A 21,140-nucleotide genomic window follows, 5' to 3' on the forward strand; every position below is an offset into this window, starting at 1 on the left:
TTGTCGAGTGTGTCTCTGACGAAGAGTATGAGTCTCCGATCCTGAATGAGCAAAGGACAGCAATCTGCCGGTAATCGACATAATTTTCCAGCCAAATATACCCATGCCGCTCATCTCGAACAGGTTGATGAAAGCTATAGTAATATATCATCTAGACGAGGTAGACAAAGGCGAAGTTGAGCTTTGTTCAAAGACGAGAACTGCCGCCCCGGCATGCCAACGGCGGCGATCAGAGTTGAGGTCACTCGAGGGCGAGACATCCCAATTACGTGAGAACTTCATGAGGGCTTGGACTTGACTGAAAGGGATTCTGATCTTAAACGAGTGAAAAATCGGTCAATTGGTCAGACGATGGCTTCAGGTTGGGTACCCAATGCATTATGGTCATGGATCCGAGCTAGAAGTGCAATATTTTCCAGCCGCTGCTATCTGTCCTGTCCTTCGATGACTTCACCCCTTTCCTTCGTTTCATTTCTTCAAGAATCTTCTCGCTATTTGCATACTGAATAGCCAGCTCCAGACCCTTCAGCCGCCGCAGTTTCTGCGTCATGACCGCTCCGATTGCTCCCTCATTGTTGGTCGTCACGACTTCTTCCCAATATTCAATCTCCGAATCGTCATCTTCATTTATCTACCCTGCCTCCTTCGGGTTGCGTATCAGCCTTTCCCTGAACCAACGGTTCGCAAAGTCGATGATGAACGGCGTCTGGGTGCGGAAGTCGACCACCATATTGCGCGGAGAGCAGTCCCTGTTTAACACGCCGCGGCTGTCGATCTCGTGCACGGCATCGACGGCGGCTTGTACTATGTCCTGCCAGTCCTCCACATTCTGCGGGGCCCGGTGGTCGGTATGTCGTTGGGACAAGGGGTATCCGCGGATGAAATCCACAATGACGCCCTTGACTTCGAGGAACCGCGCCGTCTCTGGAGACTCCAGAAGATCTCGGGGCGTGTCAGGGAACGGCATCACGAGGCGCACGTGCGCGAACATTCGCGGTATCAACTTGCCCTGGAGATCTTTGAGCCGCTCGTACGCCTCCGTCTCGCTCTTGAAGCTTCGTTCGCAGTCTTCCCACACACTCTGGCTTCAAATTCAGCATTACGTTCTGACTCGAAGCGTTCGTCGTCCGAGACGGACGTGGTTCGGACACGAGCAGAATTCTTGGCTTTCTCGGTGCCTTGCTCCTGTTCTTCTTCCCTCCGTTCAAGGCTTTCCTCTTCTTCCTCCCCGCCGCTGCCGTTGTCGCCACCGCCATCGCCGTCATCAGCATCCTCAATATCATTATCGTAGCTGTCTTCTTCTTTCCGGTGGAGAAAGCGGCCCATCTTCCCCTGCCGTACATATGACTGGAAATCTGCCTCTCGGGCCGCTGTGTGAGGCACATGTTTCCAGTGGCGCATCCGAAGGTGCTCGCCAAATCGGTGGTCATAGAGCTTGAGAATAGCCTGGAAGTGGAACGGGGTACCCAACTCGGTCGTGCCGAACAAGACGACGTTCAGGACCGGAGATATGGTGACGCCGTGGATTATTAAGGTCATCGCCCTATCTGGCTGACGCTCTTCCGAGAATGACCAGTTGCAGCAATCCTTGACAATCTGAAGCTTGAACGACTTGGCTACCTCCCACGGCAGAGGCGTGGGCTTGTTCTGGTCGACCCTCCGTTGTTTTACTGGTAAGCCGGTACTGTCCATAAAAGTAGTCAAATGTACTCACGTATTGGAATCTCCCATTCTAACAACGATCCAAGTGATAGGGGAGACCAAATGAAGAGACAAAGGTTTACAATGATGCTAGTGATAATTATGGGAAACTGATACAGTTCGTTTGTCTGCGGACGCGTTTGTCAAGATAAGCCCGGTGGATCTGGCAAACGGGCTGGCAAACGGAGGGTTCTTTGTTCCTATCCTCTACTTATACAGAGCCACAGGGCCAGCCAACGTAGGAAGGAGACATCGCTCTTTTGAACTATTTACAACTTACCAACTTTTCCATCAATTGGAACCATCTTCTATCAGAAACCAAACGAAGAGAATGTTTGTGGTGAAGGCCTGGTGTGCTCGTTCGAGCTCAGATAACTGCGATCCCATATTAATCATATATCGTCACAAACTCTGCTGATGAGAGTGGTGGCTGCGGGCTGCCATGCTGTCTTTTATGTTTGGCACAGAAACCTGGTCTCGAATTCAGTTGGGCCGTATACTGTGATGGCGATCCTGCGATTGACAGCTGAGTCACCGGCGAGTAATTACAGATTACCTCGGGAACCAACTTAGTTCGACGTTGCCTGGCCTGACCCGAACTCTTTCTAGTACCTACGTTTTCAAGTTGGAGTGTTGGATTCTTCTGCGTAATTAAATGTCGCTCAATCGGCTAGGGTCGGAGGAGGAACAGGCTGTAGGATGGAAACAGTCCTTCAAAGGACGTCAATCTGACCAGGAACACTCTCATTAGGTGACATATATCCGCAAGGGAGAAATATGATCATGCGGCGAGATGTTTTGCGGTGTAACCTGCCCATCACATGTTGTCACGAATTCCGTACTGCCAATTGTTCCAGTATTATTACAACGCGAGAAATCGACACCCTTCTAGGCTCCAACAACCTTCTGCCGCCACATTGAAAGCTGCTCCTTCTGATGCAGTCAGTTGGTGTCAATAATGTGTGTCTGAAAATTTGTATAGAGATTCCTTCTGCCCCATTCGATAAAGCCATCAATAACGAGGGTATGGAGGCCGCTATAAACCATACTATCTGAACCGGCAAGCGAACCTTGCGCTTTGGCAATTTCCGATCTTGACTGCAACTATCTGCCACTTGCCGAATTATTGTACGGATTATTGCTCAAATTAAGAAGGGACAATTCCTGGCCACTGCCGTAAACCCCAGTTGCACCTTCCAACCGACCTGCAATACCGCTTTGGGGCCTAAATTTTTCATGCGCTTACGCATTCGAACCTCCCGTCCTTGTTGAATTTGGAGGGCTAAACTAGGATCAACTGAGGTAGATCAATCTCTAGCGGGCGCTCCCAACATACACATCGCTCATAACCCCCTACGGTAAGGATCAAAACAAAGTTCTTCCTGTCCGCTCGCATTTCTGGGCTGAAGTTTTCAGCTATATCCACAAAAGTGTTTCCTATGTTACTAACGCCAGTTACTAACGTAAGGGTACTAGAAGGATCACTTCCAGTTACCGAGATATCAGCCACACTGGGTTGAGTTAGCGCTTCTGGCACCTGCTAATAAATTCTCGACTGGTTCGCGGGCTGTTGTTGTTGACAGTTCCTCAACCGTTACAGTTCTTCCCAAGAGATCTTGCCTTCAGCATTCTTTCTTCCTTCCTTGGTAACATTTTCTTACAGCAAACTTGAGAGTTTAGTAGTCCGTTCTGCTCTAGTCTTTCACCGGTGTTCCGCTGTCGTTAACCGCGCGTCAGGACCAGAGCACCTTTGCACCTCTTTCTTCCATCGGCCAGTGGCATATTGCCAACAACGACTGTGAAGTTCTTTGGCAGCCTGCCAAAACTCAGGTAAAGGTCAGTTCTAAAAGCCTCGAGTTTCTGGCTGCCTTTCTTACCATCTATCTTCTGTTCTTCCCTTGTCTCGCAGAAAATACGGAAAGAGGCTGAAATTTATCCTCGCTTCTACCTAGCGGGTCAGCTTTCAGCGATTCAACAAGACTAAGCCGCAACCATGACCGGACAACTTCGTTGCGAACAGGGAGAATGGAAGCCTCGAGCCTCCTTCTCGAAGAACCAATTGAGCAAATATGACCGCAACGCCCAGAAGGGAAGCTCGACTCCATCCAAGACCGGCATTCGCTGCATGGAGCATTCTAGCAAGCCGGTCCTTGAAGAAAAATGTCGGGGTCCTTGCGGCCGCTGGAGGGAGAAGCGGCTGTTCAGCAAGAGCACGGTTCGCAAGGGCGTCTACGTGAGTTCCTCAAGGTTAAACTCGGAATGAGTTGCGTTTCTTACCCAATATGCAGTGGTGTGTCGACTGTGTCGATTGGCAGATTAGAACCGAAAATGGCGAGGCATTGCCCCCTCCCGGAGGCCAGTTGTCGGCGGAAGAGACGAACCCCGTTCCGACTCGGGCATCTCGCTGGATTGATGATGAGTTCTCCACGAGCGACTACGCGACGTTCAGTGACGAGGAGGTAGGCCACTTTGCTTCACAATTTTGCATTTACGACGTTTCTCTCTTACAACCGATCTCCAGCCCTCCTCTGCGTTTGACGCCGACTTTAATGCTGGAATCGACGACGACGGCTCTGATATGATGTCGGCACGCCCTTCCTCCGAACAGCGTTCCTCGGCGGCTCATGACACCAGCGAAACGGCCACAGTCTCTGGCAGCGACCGTTTGGGTGCATTGATTCCCCCGCGCCTCAGACACTCGCCGTCTAAGGCACCGCACTGGCTTATCCCCGACGACATGAATGAGGTCCCCACCGGCTCAGTGCGTTATTCGACCGTAACGGGTGACAGCGCTTCGGTCGGAAACAGTTCCATGAGCACCTTGGTACGTGAAGGCCAGGGCCAAACCATCCCGTACAATGCCTGGGGTCCGAATGGAGAGTATGCCCGCATGGTCAAGGTTCCCACGGTCGCTTCGGACACCACTCGCCGCACCCGATCGATTTATCGCCCATCCCAAGTCACTAAGCAGAGCAAGAGTGACTGGGCAAAGGTGGTAAGTGATGCACTTCAGAGCGGGGCGTACCTAAGCTAGTACTAAACCCTCAAAAGCCCACTCGCAAGCACGCGCCCCAGCTGCCCAGTTACCTCAAAGGGGACATGCCGATGGTGGCTGACAATGACGACGACGGTCTCGACTTGGACTCAGATGAGGATATCATCAGGATCAACCGCTAACGGTTGATTCTTCATATCACGGCACATATCCCCCAACTAGATTGCTGATTGTAAGGCGCCTGGACCATATAATGAGCGAATACACGCAATGGCCACATGGGCTTGTTATTTCCGTTATTTTGCTCCCCCGTCACTTTTCATCTTTATTCGGCTTACGTATGTTCCCTTCCACGCGGCCGGATGCCGGGGCAGTGGAAGAGTGGCGGAATTGCCTTAATGCCGTACAACAAGGGCCTAGTTGACGTCGCGTAGTGATGGAGGGTAGATGGGGAAGGAACGGCACCGGCTTCGACTTGATGACCTTGTCCGGAATGCCTGGAGACTGGAAGGTCAAATAGCGCGGAATGGTAAAAGACGCTGATTCTTATCTCATTGCTATGGGATTGAGCTTCACACGGGCTGCCGCCAAGTGCTTCCATAGCCGGTCCGGTCACCCAATGTGGAACGGTTGGGCTTTTGCCCGGGCTTTGTTACGTCGTGATGAAATATTGGAGCTGTTGTGGCACAACCCAAGTATTAAGTAGTATATACAGCCTCGCCCACCGAACTTTCCGTACTCCGAGCTTGCTTGGGTCTACAGCACCAAAATATAAGCGAGCGACAAAGGGAGAGGTTTGGGGGGGGGGGGTTACGCGCACAAGTTAACTAGTGTAGTCAGGTAGATAGCTACTAGAGTCGATGTCAGACCTCCTCCTTCTCGGAGAGGCTCCTACGGGCGTAAGAGGCGTGTGAATCACGAAAGAACGAATCGGAAGGATTCGCGTTCACGAGGCGGGTAGGGTGCCGGATGCTAATTCTGTGAGATGTCTGTCCGGGTTAGGCGTGGAAGCTAGCGGCCGATAATGGTTGGGAGGAAGCGAGTCTGGCTAGGAAGGTGGGCGAGAAGGCGCGGTGGGTGAGGCGTCGCTCTGCATATATCCTGTGTAGCGAGGTGGTTACGTGCTTTTGCTGCCTTATCTTGCCTTGCCTCGCCTGATACATTTGGGAATTCGCGTACCATGTCGGATCCGGCAAGGAGGAGAGGTAACTGCCGGTAGGTGGTGATCATCGTGAATCGAGTCTGAGACGTCAGCGGCGGTGCTGATTGCACAGCTTCGGTGAGGGTGGGTCCGACCTTAACCTCGCATCCCCAGGGGATGTTTGGCCTGAATCGGGCGACGCAGCTTGAGCTTCATGTCAAATAGCCGTTGGACCCAAGTGTGATTTCAACCTTTGTCAACCGTCACTGTTAAACCCCTCAGAGGTGGCGGTGTATGCGCACGTTTGAGGGCTGCGGATCAGATCTCGTGTCCCTCGGGGAGTTCGGATCAAAAGGGGTTTGGGGATGTCCCAGCAGAGTTGACGATGGAATGCACGTAATCCCGGGAGGGTGGGACGAGTAGAAATCGACCGTGGTCGCGTTTCATTATTCGTTTGCGGCTGGGCGATGCTTCGTTGACTGGGCGTTTGGCCCGTGTTGGGCGCGTTTCGCCCGCTGCCCGGCTGCAGTGCTCATCTATAGTGTGTTGCTTTTCCAAGCCCCGGAACAGAACAGAAGGGTGTGCCACTTCCACCTCGGTGACTCGGGACACTTTGAAGCAGTCGCAACTGATGGCGGTTTCGGATGCCCTCCCTCACTCTAGCTCGAGTCCAAAAGAGACCCGTGAGCAGACGCTGGAATGTTTGCCGCGTACCGCATGGCGCCGTACCTCGGAATTTATGCGGCTGCGGCTCGATTCCATGGGTCGGGCGCTGTGTGAGACTCCGGAAACATGGAAAGGACATGGGCAGTGGGTGCGTGTGGAGGAGTCACTCTGTTATCCGCCTCTTTGTATTGGGATGTCTTCACTCGAAGTGATCAGAGCCCGATCGGGAAACGCGAGGCGGACGCGCTGATGTTTGGCGTGGTGCACCTAGCTAGTGTCTCGTTGCCCGAGATGGGGTCGGGACTGTCGGATGAAGAAAGCACGCGCACGAGGAGGAGGAAGGTACCCAGGTAGTATATCAGGGCTGGAATCGACAACTTGCAGCTCGGTGGTGGCTCTCTCTTCCTCTCCCCTTCCTTCCGTGCTCTGGCTATGCTAGGTCGGCCCTATGCTCAAGAACGGACGAGGTTATTCGCAGCTTCCGTGTTGGAACACACAAGATGACTTCGCCAGCACTTGAGCGGGCCCCTTGGAAGGGCTCTTGCCCACCTCCTCCTCCACCACCTCCTTCCGCTCCTTTCTCAGCGAACTTAGGAGCCTTCCGTAACCCACCATCTCCCTATCATACAACGGTCCAGGATATGGACAACAGCGATTGGACAAATGGAAGCTACTCTGAAAACGAGTCACTTAGTGACTCGGACGAAGGCAGGGAGCATGGAGTTGAAAAGCCTACGCCCAACGTCGGAAAATCAAGGGAATCTGAGACTACAAATGTGCAGCATCAGGAAGAGTCCGAGGTGTCCAAACCTCCCCAGACACCAGGGCAGGGACCGTCCCTGGATGTCCTTACTGAGATCAGGAAGATCATCAAGGAGGAGTGTACGACGCCCCTGTCTTCTTGATATACACTACACTTCTGACATGTTTCATAGTAGGGCAGATATCAAGTCCCTCATCGCCCGGGGCAAGCACCGGCAGAGACTCGGCCCAGCAGTCCATTCGACAGGCAGTTCCAAACACGTCAGCTGCTAGACCTCAATTGACGACCCTTCCTGCACCCGCCCAACACAATTCTGCTCCTCGGTTGGGACCGGACGTGGCCGCGTGCGCTCGGCCACACCCCGGTGTGCAATGCACCAACCCTTCACCGACACAGGCGCCACATCCGGTTGGCCCTACGCAAGGGTCGCCAAAGGAGTTGAGTGCTATCGACCGCAAGTGGGGCATACTGTTTGACCAGAACAGCGTTCCAACTAAGAGGTGGGAGCAGGTTATCAGAGGGATCTGCAACTACCTGGTAAGCATTACCGGCAGCGGAACGAGAGCGGGACTCACGATAGTTGTAGATGGCGGAGTACATGCCCCAAAACTCGCTCGTCGTGACACCAGAGAAAATGGCGGCCTTCTACTCGCACCACAAGCTCGATGTGGAGGTATTTCCCTTTGCAGGTTTGCTCGCCTATCCAAAATGGCTTGAAACGCCAGAATGCTGATAGTTGAGAAGAGATCTTCCGCAACCGCCGTGACGTGCCGCCAGTCAGGCTGGCAGAACTGTACCAGCAACTGGCATGTGAATACTACCTCGTACCTGCAGAGCCCAAGGCCCGGCCGACGGTACCAGGCCTGACACTCACGGGGTGGACGCGATGGATGACGATCGTTACGCGAGCCTATCCCGCCGAGGAGGCGCAACGATTGGGCAAGGTCGTCGCCGCGCTCCCCATCAACGCCGACAGCTTGCTCGACGGCAAGCCGGAGAGACTGCCTAAGCAGATATCTCGCCACCTGCTACCGGAGCGGCCCGACCGAGAATCTCGTGTAGCGGTCAAGGATGCTCTCAGAGCCCACTTCGAAGCAATACAACAATTCCCGTCTAGGAAAACACCTTCCTCAGCCAACCCCCCAAACCCCAACAGCGACAGCGGACGACGCGCGTCCGTCTCCGGTCCCGTTAGTCCCCGCACTCGCTATCGCCCCTCCGACATACCCTCTCCACCATGTTCCCAGACAGGCGACGACAGCGACGAGCATCACCACTACCATCATCGCAGACGGACCGCCGACCGCGACAGCGACAGAGGTGACCGGGGTTATCGTGACGGTGCTGGCCACCTCCGCACATACGGAAGCAGTGGCGCGGCTCCCCGTGACGTACCCCTCCCTTTCCCTCCCTCCCTCGCAGCCACGGCTCTTTCATCCTCCTCATCACGTCCCCCGCTTAGCTCGAGGAGGCGAAGTAGTCCGCCGCTGCCAGCCGACCGTAACAGCAGTGACTACAGGCACCATACTCAGAGGAACTCTATTTCGGGGTTCAGTGACGGTAGTGGTGATGTCGTGGCCGGAGGAGGAAAAGGCGGCCCCGAAAGGAGTCACACGTGGTCGAACCTGCCGCGGCGGCGGCTGTCGTCGTCGTCGTCATGGTCGTCGTCCGACGAGCGGGAGAGGGATAGGGGAGGAATGAGAACAAGGGACGGTCGCGAAATCAGGGAAATGGACCGTGAACGGGGTCGAGTCAGAGAGACGGGGAGGGAGAGGGATCTACGAGAGAGAGATCGCAAGAAAGCGGACAGATCGCTGCTGAGGGAACGCGGGCGGGAGACGAAAGAAAGAGTTAGGGAAAGGGATAGGGATAGGGAGAGGGTTAGGAGGGAAAGGGCGAGGGAGAGACGGTAGACGTCGGATGCTGGGTTTGCGGAGCACAGAGGAGGTAGTTCCGCGAGGAAGACCCCGGCAATGTGATGGGTGATGGAGAGCCATCGCGCAAGCTACGGTGGAAAAGCTGTCGGCGGGGGGGGGGGGGGGGGAGGGGGGGGGGTTACTAGTCAGTAACCTGTCAAGACTTATGCGATATGTCACACCATCCATAGGTGGGGGCATTAGGCCCCCTTGTTGTCCTCGGAACACTTTGGCAGCGGGTGGATATTCATGATTGTCTGGGTAACCTGGGATTAAGAATGAAAAAATCTTTTTGTCACGACGTCCCCAACGGTTCGGCCTGGGCCCATTCTCTTCATTCGGTCCTTCTCTGGCTTCAAAAGCTCGATGAGTGTACGAAATATTCCGTAGAGCGGCGAGCCAAATACCCCAGAACCCCGCTGAACCCCACCAAAATCATGACAGCTTGTGGGGATTGCCAGTTGGATGCATTGGTGGTGACACGGCCTGTTTTCTGCCCCAAAGTTACCGTTTACAGGTTTCTTGCCGACGAGTCTGTGCCATGAGCCTCCTGGACAAGACTGCAAGTTACCAAGCGGACGTGAACAGGTAGGCTGGTAGGATACCCCGTACGAGGACTCCCAAAAATGGGCGATTTGCCTCGTATGTTTACAGCACATACGCACCTACATCCATACCCCGTATCCGAGTCGTCTCCAAAGATTCTGCAGTGCTGCGGGGGAATGGGGAAAGAAAAATCAGGGGGGTCCTGGAGATAACACTACCCCACTCCCCGCACGGCAATCCGGCATTCGGATCTCGGACCAAAGCTTGAAATTCCCGATGGCCTTGGCCAACCGCCAAGCAGCAGCGACCGACGTCATCCACAACGCGGGCATGCGCGGGTCATCTGCCCGCACAAAAAACCGCGCCGATCGAATCCTGCTGAGGGAAAATATGCAGTGCGGATGAGGAATTAATTATCTCTCAGCTCTCCGAGCAAGTTGGAGATCCACTCGTTGCCAGTGTGTGGTATCCACTGCTTCCTGTGCCACAAGGACTGTGTACGGATTCGCCGGGCAATTGGTGAGATTCCTGGAGACTGGGGGACTGGGGACCGCTGACTGCATTGCCAATGGGCAAAGATGCGACGTTCCTGGATCGCGCGGGAACCAAGCAACGCTCAGCTTGGTCGGTCCTAACCAACCAGGACCAACAACTGGGTCGACCTCTGGTCCAAGTCACAGTCACGACCGGTTATGACGTCGATAGTTGCCGTCTCGGGAAGAACTGCGCAGATGGGGGGACCGGCTCCCTCGGCATGAAGTCTCAAGTCGTTGGTGTGTACGCAGTATAATCCGGTACACACAGTACTTGGGCGACGCGGCTGATCGGTCGGTTTGCAGTTCAGCGGCAAACAAACCCATCTCGCAGCCTTGCCGGGTTTCTCCAGACCGGATAGGTCAGAGTAATTGTACATGGGCTGTTGGTATATTATGCCTGTGTATAGGATGTATGGGTGAAGGTGGAGGACCCTGACCCTGCAGCAGCCCGAGACTTTTTAAACCCAGTGATTTCTTCCTCCTTCCATTCCCCATACTTCCCCATACTTCCCCATACATCCCCATACTCCCCCATACTCCCCCATATATATACTTCTCCATCCTCGACCACACTCGGTCGGTACTGTGCTGTACGGTATACGTACAGACTCTCACACACGCACTCTGGCCTGCTCGCTCGGCGCGGCTCGGCTTCCTCCCCGACATCTTCTGATTTCCTTTGTTTTTTGTGTAATTGCTGCATGTGCAGTATCACTCCGGCACCCCCACCCACGCCGAGTTCTCCCCTCACCGAAGCCGCCAGGAGTCTAAACAGCGAGGTCTCCCAGACCTTTCGCCCACCATGACAGCAGCAGAGAAGAAGAACGACCGTCTCAGCTCATCCCCCTCGCAGACCGAGGTCGAGCTCAGCGAAATGCCCCGCGCCGCCGGCCTCGAACACAAGCAGGCGGCGGGCGGTGCCGCCAACGAGCGCCTTGAGGTCTCCAAGAAGCTGGCGAACCCCCTGGCCGGCCTGACCGCCGAGCAACTCGCGGCCATGGGCGAGGACTATGCCAGGTTGGCCGGCCTGACGAGCGAAGAAGACGTGCGAGCCTTCCGCCTGGGCGCCATCATTGCCGGAGACCACGCCCCGTACGACCAGATTCCGGAGCTCACGGCCCGTGAGAGGGAGGTCCTCCAGAGAGAGACGACCCATAAGTGGTCCAACCCCAGCATGCTCTACTGGGTCGTCGCCAGTAAGTCGCCCTTTTTTTTTTTTTTTTTTGTTGTTGTTGTTGTTGCGACCACCACTCGGCTCACACGCGCGCTCTTCAGTCTGCTCCCTCTGTGCCGCCGTCCAGGGTATGGACGAGACGGTTGTCAATGGCGCCCAGATCTTCTACAAGCAGGTGTTCGGCATCGGCACCAACAGGGAGCGCGATACCTGGCTTGTAGGCCTCGTCAACGGCGCCCCCTACCTGTGCTGCGCCGTCATCGGCTGCTGGATCACCGACCCCATGAACAGGGCCTTTGGCCGCCGCGGCACCATCTTCATCTCGTGCCTCATCTCCGCCCTGGCTTGCTTCTGGCAGGCCTTCACAAACACCTGGTGGCACATGTTCATCGCCCGCTTCTTTCTCGGCTTCGGCATCGGCCCCAAGTCCGCGACCACGCCCGTCTTCGCCGCCGAATGCTCCCCCCCAAAGCTCCGAGGCGCTCTGGTCATGGTAAGGTCCCAAAATCCCCCCCCCTTCCCCCCCAAAACAAAAACACCCCAGAGTCCCCGGTAGGCTGACCGTCTCTCTCTTCCTTAGCAATGGCAAATGTGGACAGCCTTCGGCATCATGATCGGCTACGTCGCCGACCTGGCCTTTTACTTCGTCCCCGACAGCGGCATCGAGCTCGGTCTCAACTGGCGCCTCATGATGGGCTCCGCCTTGCTCCCCGCCGTCGTCGTCTGCCTGCTCGCCTTCAAGTGCCCGGAATCGCCGCGCTGGTACCTCAGCAAGAACCGCCACGGTGACGCCTTCGACTCGGTCTGCCAGCTGCGCTTCGAGAAGGTCCAGGCCGCCCGCGACCTCTTCTACACCTACACCCTGCTCCAGACCGAGAAGCAGGCAATGTCCATCGGCACCGGCAACCGCGTCAAGGAGCTCTTCACCATCCGCCGCAACCGCAACGCCATGGTGGCCAGCGAGATTGTCATGTTTATGCAGCAGTTCTGCGGTGGTACGTCCCAATCTTGTCTCCCCCTCCCTTTTTGTATTCCAAACAAAGAAAACAAAAAAAAAAAAAAAATGGGAAGTAAGAAATACTCACTAAATTAAAACGAACAAATAAACAGTCAATGTCATTGCCTACTTCTCGTCCGAAATCTTTGTCCAGGCCGGCTACAGCAACGTCTCGGCCCTCGCCGCCTCGCTCGGCTTCGGCGTCATCAACTGGCTCTTCGCCATCCCGGCCTTCTACACCATCGACACCTTTGGCCGCCGCAACCTCCTCCTGACCACCTTCCCGCTCATGGCCTTCTTCATGTTCTTCACCGGCTACTCCTTCTGGATCCCCGAGAGCAGCAGCGCCCACATCGCCTGCATCGCCCTGGGCATCTACCTCTTCGGCATGGTCTACTCCCCCGGCGAGGGCCCCGTCCCCTTCACCTACTCGGCCGAGGCCTACCCGCTCTACATCCGCCCCATCGGCATGTCCCTCGCCACCGCCACCACCTGGCTCTTCAACTTCATCCTGGCCCTCACCTGGCCCCGGATGCTGGTCGCCTTCACCCCGCAGGGCGGCTTCAGCTGGTACGCCGGCTGGAACATCGTCGGCTTCTTCCTCGTCCTCTTCTTCGTCCCCGAGACCAAGGAGAAGACCCTCGAGGAGCTCGACGGCGTCTTCGACGTGCCCCTCCGCCGCCGCGCCGCCCATGGCGCCCGCCAGGCCGTCTACTTCTGCCGCCGCTACCTCCTCCGCCAGTCGGCCGTCGACAAGCCCGCCCCGCCCCACGAGGAATCCGTCCGTGGTGTTGCTGATCCTACTGCCGGCTTCACCAAGGAGAAGGGCGCCTCCTTGAGGGAGAAGGTGACCGAACCCCCGGGTGTCGCCCAGGTCTGATCTGATTTTTTTTTTTTCATTTCGAGGCTTGCATTTGCATGCATGTAGTGAAATGGATTAAATGGGAGAGAAAAAAAAGATCTTGAGTGGATGGGTTGGACGACGTGATATATGTGCACATGAACGACTAGGCTCTTGAATGACCTGTATGGTTTGATATCGTGATACCAGGCGAAGCGCTGGGCCTTGCCCGATCGGCCGTTTTTGGTGCTTCAACAATATACATATATTTTGGCTATATCTACAGTTTCTTTCCTTTCCTTCCCTCCATTCCTTCTCGCTTTTAACAGTCAGTCCCCCAAGAAATAACTCCCTTCACCAGGTCCATACCACCAATGATCAACCCTGATCTTCGCGTGCCATGAGCCTACCCGTGTTTCGTTAAGACATTCCGTAACTCCTCGTTGACTCTGCCAGACTGCATGTGAAAAAGCCACGCAGTCATGCAATGACCATGCCAGTCGTAAACTGGGTATCATCCATCAAGCGAGAGTCGTCATGCGATCGCCATCCCTCTCCAGAAGAAAGAAGAAAAAATGATGCACAACGCCTCCCCCTTTCCAAACCACAAAATATAAATCCCGCCCCCCCCCCCCCTCCTTCTTGCTTACATGCCAGAAGCCAGCCACTCTCCAGACTGCGTCATATTCGTTCATTCGTTCCCGGTTTCTTATGACCTTACCCCCTTCCTGGGGCTCTTCAGACCGCCCAGCCCAAGCAACGACGCCGACATGGAGAGCGCGCCGAGGCTAGTGATGGTCGTCGTGGCCGTCGTGGTCGTCATCATCATGTCGTTCTCGCGCTCCTCGAGCGAGCCGATGACGCAGCCGGGGCGGTGGAGGCGGGCGCGGCGCTCGCGGCGGCCCTTCTTGCGCTCCAGCATGCGGTCGCGCACCAGGACCCAGTCGGCCTTCCAGTTCTCGATGCAGCGCACCAGCTCCGGGTCGACCGCGTCCGGCCGCGCCACCTCGTAGCACATCGTCTCGACCGCCCGGATCTTGAGCCGCAGGTGCCGCAGCTCCGACTCGTTCGCCAGGATGTCGTCTTCCAGGTCGGAGACCTCCTTCTCGAGGTCCAGGATGCGCGCCGCGGCCGCCTCGGCGCGCTCGACGAGCAAGGCGTGAAGGTGCTGTGCCGGCTTGCTTGTTAGCGGAGCCCCAAGCGAAAAAAAAAAAAAAAAAAAGAAAGAAAAGAAAAAAGGGGGAGGAAAGAAAAAGAAGGAAGGACCGGGGAGTCTTTGGAAAGGTCGAGCGAGATAAAGGTGAAAGAAAAGGCGCACACTTACGTCGGACTCTTCCTTTCGGGCCTGAAGCCTCTTGACGACCTTGGCCAGCTCGCGGTTCAGCCTTTCTGCCTCGTGCGCCACCCGCTCGGCCATCTCAGCTTGGGCTTGGGCCGCCTGCTTGGCCGCCTCAAGGGCCTCGTTGGTGGCCGCCGCGAGCTCGGGCGGCGAGTATATCGGCGATATCGACAGTTCCGAGTAGTATTTCAAGGTGGAGCTGAGCCACGGGAGAGGGCTCGTCAGGTCACGGATATCCTGGTCCCCGATCCGGAGCGATGGTACCGGGAGCGTGGCAGACGGCGTGCTGCTAGCCTTGATGTTGTCGTCTCCAGAACCGGCCTGCGCCTGTTCCTTGGGCCCTTCGCCCTCCCCTTGCGTCTTCACCTCATCCTTTTGCCTGGGTGTTCCGGCGTCGGGGGTAACATCCCTTTCCTCCTTGGCTTTCGCTTCCTCCTTCGCTTCCGCTTCTTCCTTGACTTCCCCTCCCTCTTTGGCTTCCCCTTCCTCTTTGGCTTCCCCTTCCTCTTCGACTCTCGCTTCCTCTCTGACTGCCGCATCCTCTTCGGCTTCCGCTTCTGCTCGGAGCCCGGCTCTGGCCAGCGCCTCAATTTCCGCCGTGGCTTCGGCTTCGGCCGTCTCCTCCGCCAGCGCCAAGAGTTCCTCCATCTCGTCCACCTTGCCATTCAGGACGTCAAGGACGTCGTCCTCCATGCCGCCGCCCACTCTGACCGAGGAAAGCTTCTGTACTATATCGCATAGCCGCTCCATAAGCATGACTCTGCCCGGCGGAAGAGTGTCCTCTTCGGTCTCCTGGGTCCTCTCTACCATGTCCTGATTCACATCCCGAGCTTCACTCCATCTTCGTTGTTCGTGAAGCTTCGCATCGTCAACTCGGCCGTCGTCCTCATTATCCATCTCTTTCCTGAGACCCGTGGTATCCGTCCCCCGGGCCTGCTGTCCATCCTCACGGCGAGCATTCTCATCGCAAGGGCGCTCGTTTCCGCGGCGATCTTCGTGTTTGCTTTGCGTGTCCGTTGTTGTCTCGTGAGCAGACCCACGAAAGTTTCCATATTCTTTTTCCGTGGACCTTGCGTACTTCAAGGAGTCGGCGTAGTCGGTTTGGGGCCGGACCTCCCGAAGACCCTTTCGTTCCTGGAAAGCGCCATACTCTTGGCCGTCCTTATACCCGTCGGAGCCCTCTCCAACACGGGTAGTATTCGACCCGTCGCCCTCATCATCCGTGTCGCTGTCTTTGTCGTGCACGTAGAACCGGACTCGGGGGCCTTCCCCCCTCAAAGTTGCGACGCTATCCCAGCTGTGCCTTTGGCTGCTGCTGGCCCCGTCCTGATCCTGATCATCCCCCTCCCCTTCCACGTCGGCCACCTCTTCGACCTCACCACCGCCCAGATCGCTCCACCCCTGACTTAACCCGGAATCGAAGCTGCGACTCGGGCTTGCTCCCTCCTCTCCTTTCCCCCTTTCACTTTCCCTTTCCTCCTCCCTTTTCCATGCTTCCTCCCCTTCCCGATCGCCCACTGCGGCGGGAGGTCGGGGCCGTAAGGGCGAGAACCCGGACCCGGATCCGGAGGCTGACTTCTGCCCCATACCGCTGCCGCCGCGGCGATGCAGCAGCCCCGAAGCGGAAGAATGAAGAGGGGACACGGGCAAGCCTGCACCCAAGCCGACACTGGTACCCGTGCCCCGGCCGGTGAGGAGGCGCAGGCTGGCGCCACTGCGCTGGCTGAGGGCGCTGTCGGCGCGGCTGCTGCTGCGGCTGTGGCTGCGACTGTTACTGCTGCTGCTGCTGCTGCTGATGCTGCTGTTGTTGTTGTTGTTGCTGTTGCTGCTATTACTGCCGGGGTGCGTGGGGGAGGTGATGGCGGTGCGTGACGCACCGGCACCGGCACTGGTACCGGCACCGGCGCTCATGGCGGCTGCGGATGGGGATGATAATGACGAGCGGTTGAAGAGCAGACCGCCTGGTTTGCGGCGCGGGGAGGTGGGTGGTGGGGTGTGCAGGTTAGGGACAGGGATAGAGACCTGCGCTTGTGTGGTGGTGGTGCGAGGTTGATGGATTGGGCCCTTAAGAGGCGGGGTACGCTGCTTTTGGCGGGAATGATCGTGAATTTGAAATTGGGACTGATCCCCCCGAGATTGGTAGTCATGGTGTTGTGATTGTGACTGTTGTTGTTCCTGTTCTTGTTGTTGTTGTTGTTGTTGTTGCCGCGATTGTTGTTGCTGCGGTTGTTGCGGTTGTTGCTGCTGTTGTTCTCGTTGTGGCTGTTGTGGAGGCGAGGGCCGCAGTGGTGATGGACTTCGGGTAAGGCTCGCCTCTGGCCGCTGCGCTGCGAGCTGCAGGTGCTGTTGTAGCGGAAACGAATAGTCTTCTGGCGCAAAAGAGGAAAGTGAGGAGATGGAAGGCGAAAGGGTGATTTCCCAGTCATCGCCCGAACCGGGCGTGTCGTCGTCTAGATTGTTCATCTCCCGACGGGCGGGCAGTTGTGGTGAGGGGACCCCCTGGGTGAGAAGGTGAGGTGAGTGTGGTGAGTGTGGTGCGTGTGTGGCCTGAGTTGCGGTGAATCCGAGAAAGGAAAGACTCTCAGGCAAACCGATTAATCATGTTGCCTCAATGCCGCGACGTCGAATAACCTCAGAGTCCGCGCGCCAGAACGCTCTACGATCTCATACTCTTTCCATGAAATTGGGAAACTGGCAAATCGCATTACATGTATCGACCGCAGAGGATGAGAACGAACAACGAACAACGAACAACTCCTTGCCCGCCTCATCCACCTCGTCAATGCAGCGACCCACTTGGTGTGTTGTCCAGGTGAACAGACAACGGTTGTTGAACAAAAGCGTTGCTCCGGGGTATCATAGCCAATCAACTCTTTCCAAGTACCCACTCCTTCCGACATTGAACAAGGATCCCAGCCTCGCATCCGTTTGTTCCTTCCGCGCCCTGTCATTTTGCGCTTTCCATTCCCTGCCCGCGACATCCGAGACCGTCTGCTTTTTGGTAGCCTCGTACGGAGTACGGAGTATTTCCTTTATCAGATAGTTACCTGCTCTGAGATGCCAATCGATCTAGCGTAGGACCACAAAGACCTGACTACACTAGACACTCTCTGTATGGAGTACCGCCTCATACACTAGGAACTAATCCGTACTTAAAAAGAAGCGTATACTTACAAGTAATCCGTACATTATTAGTACACTATAGTTACTCCGTATCGCAGGCAGTAATCGAGACCCACTTGCCTGTCTCGAGCACGTTGTGACCAAACTTGATTCCACAATGAGACTAAAGCTGAGTAGGCAGAGTGTTGATACGCATTACTCAAATTCACATTCACAGGATGTATAGTACCACCCGACAGCAACTCTAGACCCTCACACTCTTCACCCAGCACAGCGACTCTCAATCATTTTTCTGCCTGAGCCTCACGCATTGGTTTTAACTCTCCAGCTAAGATCCCGAGAAATTCTACGGCGATGGTGTTGTATGCGACTGGGTTCAACGCCTGGAACCAACTGCAGTTTGAGGCTCCGCGGGATGACGAGCCTAACGACGTTTCATCGTTCACTTGTGTGTTGCACGGGAACGATGTCGGCGGCATCCGGCCTTTCCTCTCCTACACTCGAGGTAGGTCTGACACAGCGGCATCAGCTTGGAACGAGAACCTCGGTGCCTGCTTTTCGATCAGTGAAGGGGATGATACTCCGTATATACATGGTCATGTTGCACAATCGCTTGAAGAGCTGACTCTCCCCGCGGATGTTCAGTGAAAACCGGCGATGGCATATGGCGAGAAGCCGGCCTGTTACCAAAAGCTCACGAGAGACTACGCACGTCCGACGAACGTCTCTATGAAAGCTTCATTGAAGCCTCCAACGGTGCCGTAGTAGGTAGCGTAGTGTGCCCACTCTTGAACTCTACGAACTAAGACACTGACGTCGCCTGCGAGTCCACGACGGCGTCGAGACGCTCCATCAATACCCTTCCATGCGCAGCCTCTTGGCCAAGGATAAGCCGTCCCATGCCTTCTCCGGCTTCCGTGACATGACGCAGCTGGTCACCTACGAAACCGGCTTCGCAGCCCTCACGTCGACAGGCCGAGTCTGGACTTGGGGTGACGAGCGGTACACAGCGTGCCTGGGGAGGGAGCCGTCCGACGACAGGTGAGTTCCTAGGATGCTTCAGCGCATAACCAAGGTTTCATCAACATTCCTTTTTTTTTTTTTTTTAAAAAAAAAAAAACCTAACCGCGTGACCCATGTGGTTGGAAACTCACCCAACCCACCCCAACAGCCCGGCCAGCGCACCCGGTCCCGTCACAGACCTCGACGACCTCCCGACCGGCCCGGTGACCAAGCTCGCCGGCGGCGGCTACGTCCTCGCCGCCCTCACGGCGGGGGGCGACCTCTACTGCTGGGGCCACGCGGGGCGCTCCGGCTACCTGGACGGCCTCTCCGACGCGCCGAACCCCGTGGTGGTCGACGACGACAAGGACGTCGTCGACGTCGCGGTGGGGGACGCCCACATGCTCGTCCTGACCGCCGACGGGGAGGTGTACGTGTTGGGCGACAACGCCAACGGGCAGCTCGGCCTGCCGGGCGTGTCCGCCGCGGAGACTTGGACCAGCGTCGACCTGACCTCCGTCCTCGCCGAGGGGGAAGCAACGGCTGGCGTGGCGGCGGGGCCCAGGAGCTCGTTCTTGATTGCGCGGCGGCGACAGCAGCAGCAGCAGCAGCAACGGCAGTAGCCCCGGGGGGGAATGCCAGTAAATTGCCCCTGGCTCGGGGGGTGTTTTGTTCTCTCTATAGCCTTTCGTGCTCCTGTCGTCTAGTGTACAATGAAAGCTTGCTTGCAGAGAGAGAGAGAGAGAGAGCGAGAGAGGACCCCGGAACGCTCCGCCCGTCACCCGTCCCAACCGTCCGTCAGCCCAATCCGACCCGCACAACGCCATGTCCGAAATCATAGATTCGTGAGGTAGTCCTCGATCTCCTGCGGCGTGAGCTTCCGGAAGCGCGGCCCAACCGCGCCCTCGACGCCCTCGACGCCGAGGAGGTGGTCTGCGGGGGGACCGACGATGCCTAGAGACGAGCGCGTCAGATTCCGAGACTGTTTTTTTTTTTTTTTTTTTTCGGGGAATGTGCGACGGGCAGCCCAGGCGAATGAAACTTACCGATCTCGATCGTGTCCCCGTTCATCTCCCCCTCGATCGTCTCCTTGAGCGTCAACAGCGCGATGTGTATCGCATCCTCCAGCTCCAGCCCCTCCGTGTACCTCTTCTCCAGGAAGGTCTTGGCCGTCGTGGCGCTCTTGCCGATCGCCGTCGCCTTCCACGGGAAGTAACTCCCGCTAGGATCGACCTGGTACAGCATCGGCCCGCCCTTGAGGATCCCGCCCGTCTTGCCCCCCAGCTTCTTGCCCTCCCCTCCCTCCTCGGCACCACCACCACTCGCTTGCTTCCGCTGCTGCTCCGCCTTCTCGAGCTCCTCCTCCGGCAGGATCCCCTCGTCCCAACCGGCAATCAGCAGGCTCACGCCGTACGGCCGCACGCCGCCGGACTGGGTGGCCTCCTGCATGACGCGGGCGACGTCCTGGACCAGGATGCGCGTCGGCGGGTACTCGTTGTAGATGCGCTTGTAGCCCGTGTGCGACACCTTGCGCGCCCGGTCGACCAGCACCCGGTAGTCGGGCCCCATGCCGCTGTAGACCATGCCGATGTTGGGCGTCACCAGGCTAATCTTGGAGAGCGACGAGGCGTCGGCGAGCGGGGAGGACGATTTCTTCTCGGTCGCGAGGACGATGCCGTTTGTGGCTGTTTGCATCATTTGCCAAGACAATGTTAGTATCCGGTCGGTACTGAGGCGCATGTCCTCAGGGGGTAAGGTGAGAGAGAAGAGACGTTAAGAGACTCCTGGATAGCGGGGTGTGCACGAACCCTTGATGCCTAGCGCTGTTACGCCTTGGTTCACGGCGTTGAGGGCATATTCTGCGCGGGAATCAGAAAAGTGTCCTTGGTTATACGACGAGTAGCAAGCTGGTGCAAGCTCCTTGACACGGGGTTGGGCGACCGACCGATTTGGACCAGCTTGCCGCTGTTGGCTTGTCAGCGTCACCGTTTACACTGAAAGCCTGGCCTTGTTGGCGGCTTACCTGGGCGAGAATGTTGTGAGAGAGAAGGAATATCTGTCTGCCATGACGTCCGTCTAGAACCTCACAAGAGATATTGTTGTCGACTCGATTCGTGGTGAGGTGTGGGTGTGTGCGAGCTTGTTCCTGGTCCGTGGTTGAATTTAATTTCCCAGGTCGATCGATCTTGGAGGGTCGGCGGCGGGCTTGGTGTCGCAACTCCCAGGTTGGAGCTGCAGGCACAAGCGGAGTTGCGCGTCGATGGCCAGCCTGAGAGAGCTTGGGCCAACAAGGCGATGGATAGAAGCTGCTACGCTGCTGATTCGCCCGCCTGCCATCCCAGCATGGACCTCCCCCGCCAGGCTGCCCCGCTGCTAGCCTAACCGCAATGGGGCCGCGAC

General features: G+C 56.6%; 7 protein-coding genes across 7 annotated transcripts; 4 read left to right on the forward strand and 3 right to left on the reverse strand.

The window, feature by feature from the left end:
- Nucleotides 1–397: 397 nt before the first annotated feature.
- Nucleotides 398–1,539, reverse strand: MYCTH_2121696 (uncharacterized protein; the record flags this gene model as incomplete). The annotated part of the gene is made up of 3 exons (XM_003667132.1): nt 398–621; nt 679–1,068; nt 1,251–1,539. The coding sequence occupies 3 exons, from the start codon at nt 1,537–1,539 to the stop codon at nt 398–400; spliced, it is 903 nt and encodes a 300-aa protein (XP_003667180.1).
- A 1,894-nt stretch (nt 1,540–3,433) lies between these two features.
- On the forward strand, nt 3,434–4,748 carry MYCTH_2312733 (uncharacterized protein). The gene is made up of 4 exons (XM_003667133.1): nt 3,434–3,537; nt 3,654–3,934; nt 3,990–4,160; nt 4,223–4,748. Exons 2-4 carry the CDS (start codon nt 3,695–3,697, stop codon nt 4,733–4,735), a joined length of 924 nt encoding a protein of 307 aa, XP_003667181.1. The 5' UTR covers nt 3,434–3,537; nt 3,654–3,694; the 3' UTR covers nt 4,736–4,748.
- A 1,788-nt stretch (nt 4,749–6,536) lies between these two features.
- MYCTH_2136202 (uncharacterized protein) lies at nt 6,537–10,991 on the forward strand (the record flags this gene model as incomplete). The annotated part of the gene is made up of 8 exons (XM_003667134.1): nt 6,537–6,613; nt 6,713–6,845; nt 7,286–7,385; nt 7,439–7,803; nt 7,853–7,955; nt 8,011–9,003; nt 10,307–10,501; nt 10,568–10,991. 8 exons carry the CDS (start codon nt 6,537–6,539, stop codon nt 10,621–10,623), a joined length of 2,022 nt encoding a protein of 673 aa, XP_003667182.1. The 3' UTR covers nt 10,624–10,991.
- MYCTH_2312740 (uncharacterized protein) lies at nt 10,884–13,460 on the forward strand. The gene is made up of 4 exons (XM_003667135.1): nt 10,884–11,460; nt 11,540–11,931; nt 12,019–12,433; nt 12,549–13,460. The coding sequence occupies exons 1-4, from the start codon at nt 11,067–11,069 to the stop codon at nt 13,313–13,315; spliced, it is 1,968 nt and encodes a 655-aa protein (XP_003667183.1). The 5' UTR covers nt 10,884–11,066; the 3' UTR covers nt 13,316–13,460.
- A 451-nt stretch (nt 13,461–13,911) lies between these two features.
- MYCTH_2312743 (uncharacterized protein) lies at nt 13,912–17,350 on the reverse strand. Its single transcript, XM_003667136.1, has 2 exons — nt 14,601–17,350; nt 13,912–14,444 (listed from the first exon to the last, which is right to left on the reverse strand). Exons 1-2 carry the CDS (start codon nt 17,076–17,078, stop codon nt 13,986–13,988), a joined length of 2,937 nt encoding a protein of 978 aa, XP_003667184.1. The 5' UTR covers nt 17,079–17,350; the 3' UTR covers nt 13,912–13,985.
- Nucleotides 17,351–17,975: 625 nt separating this feature from the next.
- On the forward strand, nt 17,976–19,363 carry MYCTH_2145735 (uncharacterized protein; the record flags this gene model as incomplete). The annotated part of the gene is made up of 4 exons (XM_003667137.1): nt 17,976–18,243; nt 18,384–18,502; nt 18,566–18,779; nt 18,910–19,363. The coding sequence occupies exons 3-4, from the start codon at nt 18,604–18,606 to the stop codon at nt 19,361–19,363; spliced, it is 630 nt and encodes a 209-aa protein (XP_003667185.1). The 5' UTR covers nt 17,976–18,243; nt 18,384–18,502; nt 18,566–18,603.
- Nucleotides 19,358–20,937, reverse strand: MYCTH_112442 (uncharacterized protein). The gene is made up of 5 exons (XM_003667138.1): nt 20,764–20,937; nt 20,686–20,705; nt 20,549–20,599; nt 19,787–20,425; nt 19,358–19,694 (listed from the first exon to the last, which is right to left on the reverse strand). Exons 1-5 carry the CDS (start codon nt 20,805–20,807, stop codon nt 19,576–19,578), a joined length of 873 nt encoding a protein of 290 aa, XP_003667186.1. The 5' UTR covers nt 20,808–20,937; the 3' UTR covers nt 19,358–19,575.
- Nucleotides 20,938–21,140: the final 203 nt, after the last annotated feature.

Source organism: Thermothelomyces thermophilus, chromosome 7 (genome assembly GCF_000226095.1).
Source record: "Thermothelomyces thermophilus ATCC 42464 chromosome 7, complete sequence".
In the NCBI taxonomy this organism is placed as follows: domain Eukaryota; kingdom Fungi; phylum Ascomycota; class Sordariomycetes; order Sordariales; family Chaetomiaceae; genus Thermothelomyces; species Thermothelomyces thermophilus.

What these genes read in the sequence shown, in the direction of transcription:
- MYCTH_2312743 (XM_003667136.1), bottom strand. Translation starts at nt 17,078, where the DNA reads ATGAACAATCTAGACGACGACACGCCCGGTTCGGGCGATGACTGGGAA. An exon ending in CCCGAAAGGAAGAGTCCGAC is followed by an intron (nt 14,445 to 14,600) that starts GTAAGTGTGCGC and finishes AAGCCGGCACAG; the next exon opens with CACCTTCACGCCTTGCTCGT.
- MYCTH_112442 (XM_003667138.1), bottom strand. Translation starts at nt 20,807, where the DNA reads ATGGCAGACAGATATTCCTTCTCTCTCACAACATTCTCGCCCAG. An exon ending in CTCACAACATTCTCGCCCAG is followed by an intron (nt 20,706 to 20,763) that starts GTAAGCCGCCAA and finishes ACAAGCCAACAG; the next exon opens with CGGCAAGCTGGTCCAAATCG. An exon ending in AACAGCGCTAGGCATCAAGG is followed by an intron (nt 20,426 to 20,548) that starts GTTCGTGCACAC and finishes TGATGCAAACAG; the next exon opens with CCACAAACGGCATCGTCCTC.
- MYCTH_2312740 (XM_003667135.1), top strand. Translation starts at nt 11,067, where the DNA reads ATGACAGCAGCAGAGAAGAAGAACGACCGTCTCAGCTCATCCCCCTCG. An exon ending in GCTCTACTGGGTCGTCGCCA is followed by an intron (nt 11,461 to 11,539) that starts GTAAGTCGCCCT and finishes CGCGCTCTTCAG; the next exon opens with TCTGCTCCCTCTGTGCCGCC. An exon ending in TCCGAGGCGCTCTGGTCATG is followed by an intron (nt 11,932 to 12,018) that starts GTAAGGTCCCAA and finishes TCTCTTCCTTAG; the next exon opens with CAATGGCAAATGTGGACAGC.
- MYCTH_2312733 (XM_003667133.1), top strand. Translation starts at nt 3,695, where the DNA reads ATGACCGGACAACTTCGTTGCGAACAGGGAGAATGGAAGCCTCGAGCC. An exon ending in CGGTTCGCAAGGGCGTCTAC is followed by an intron (nt 3,935 to 3,989) that starts GTGAGTTCCTCA and finishes CCCAATATGCAG; the next exon opens with TGGTGTGTCGACTGTGTCGA. An exon ending in CGACGTTCAGTGACGAGGAG is followed by an intron (nt 4,161 to 4,222) that starts GTAGGCCACTTT and finishes ACCGATCTCCAG; the next exon opens with CCCTCCTCTGCGTTTGACGC.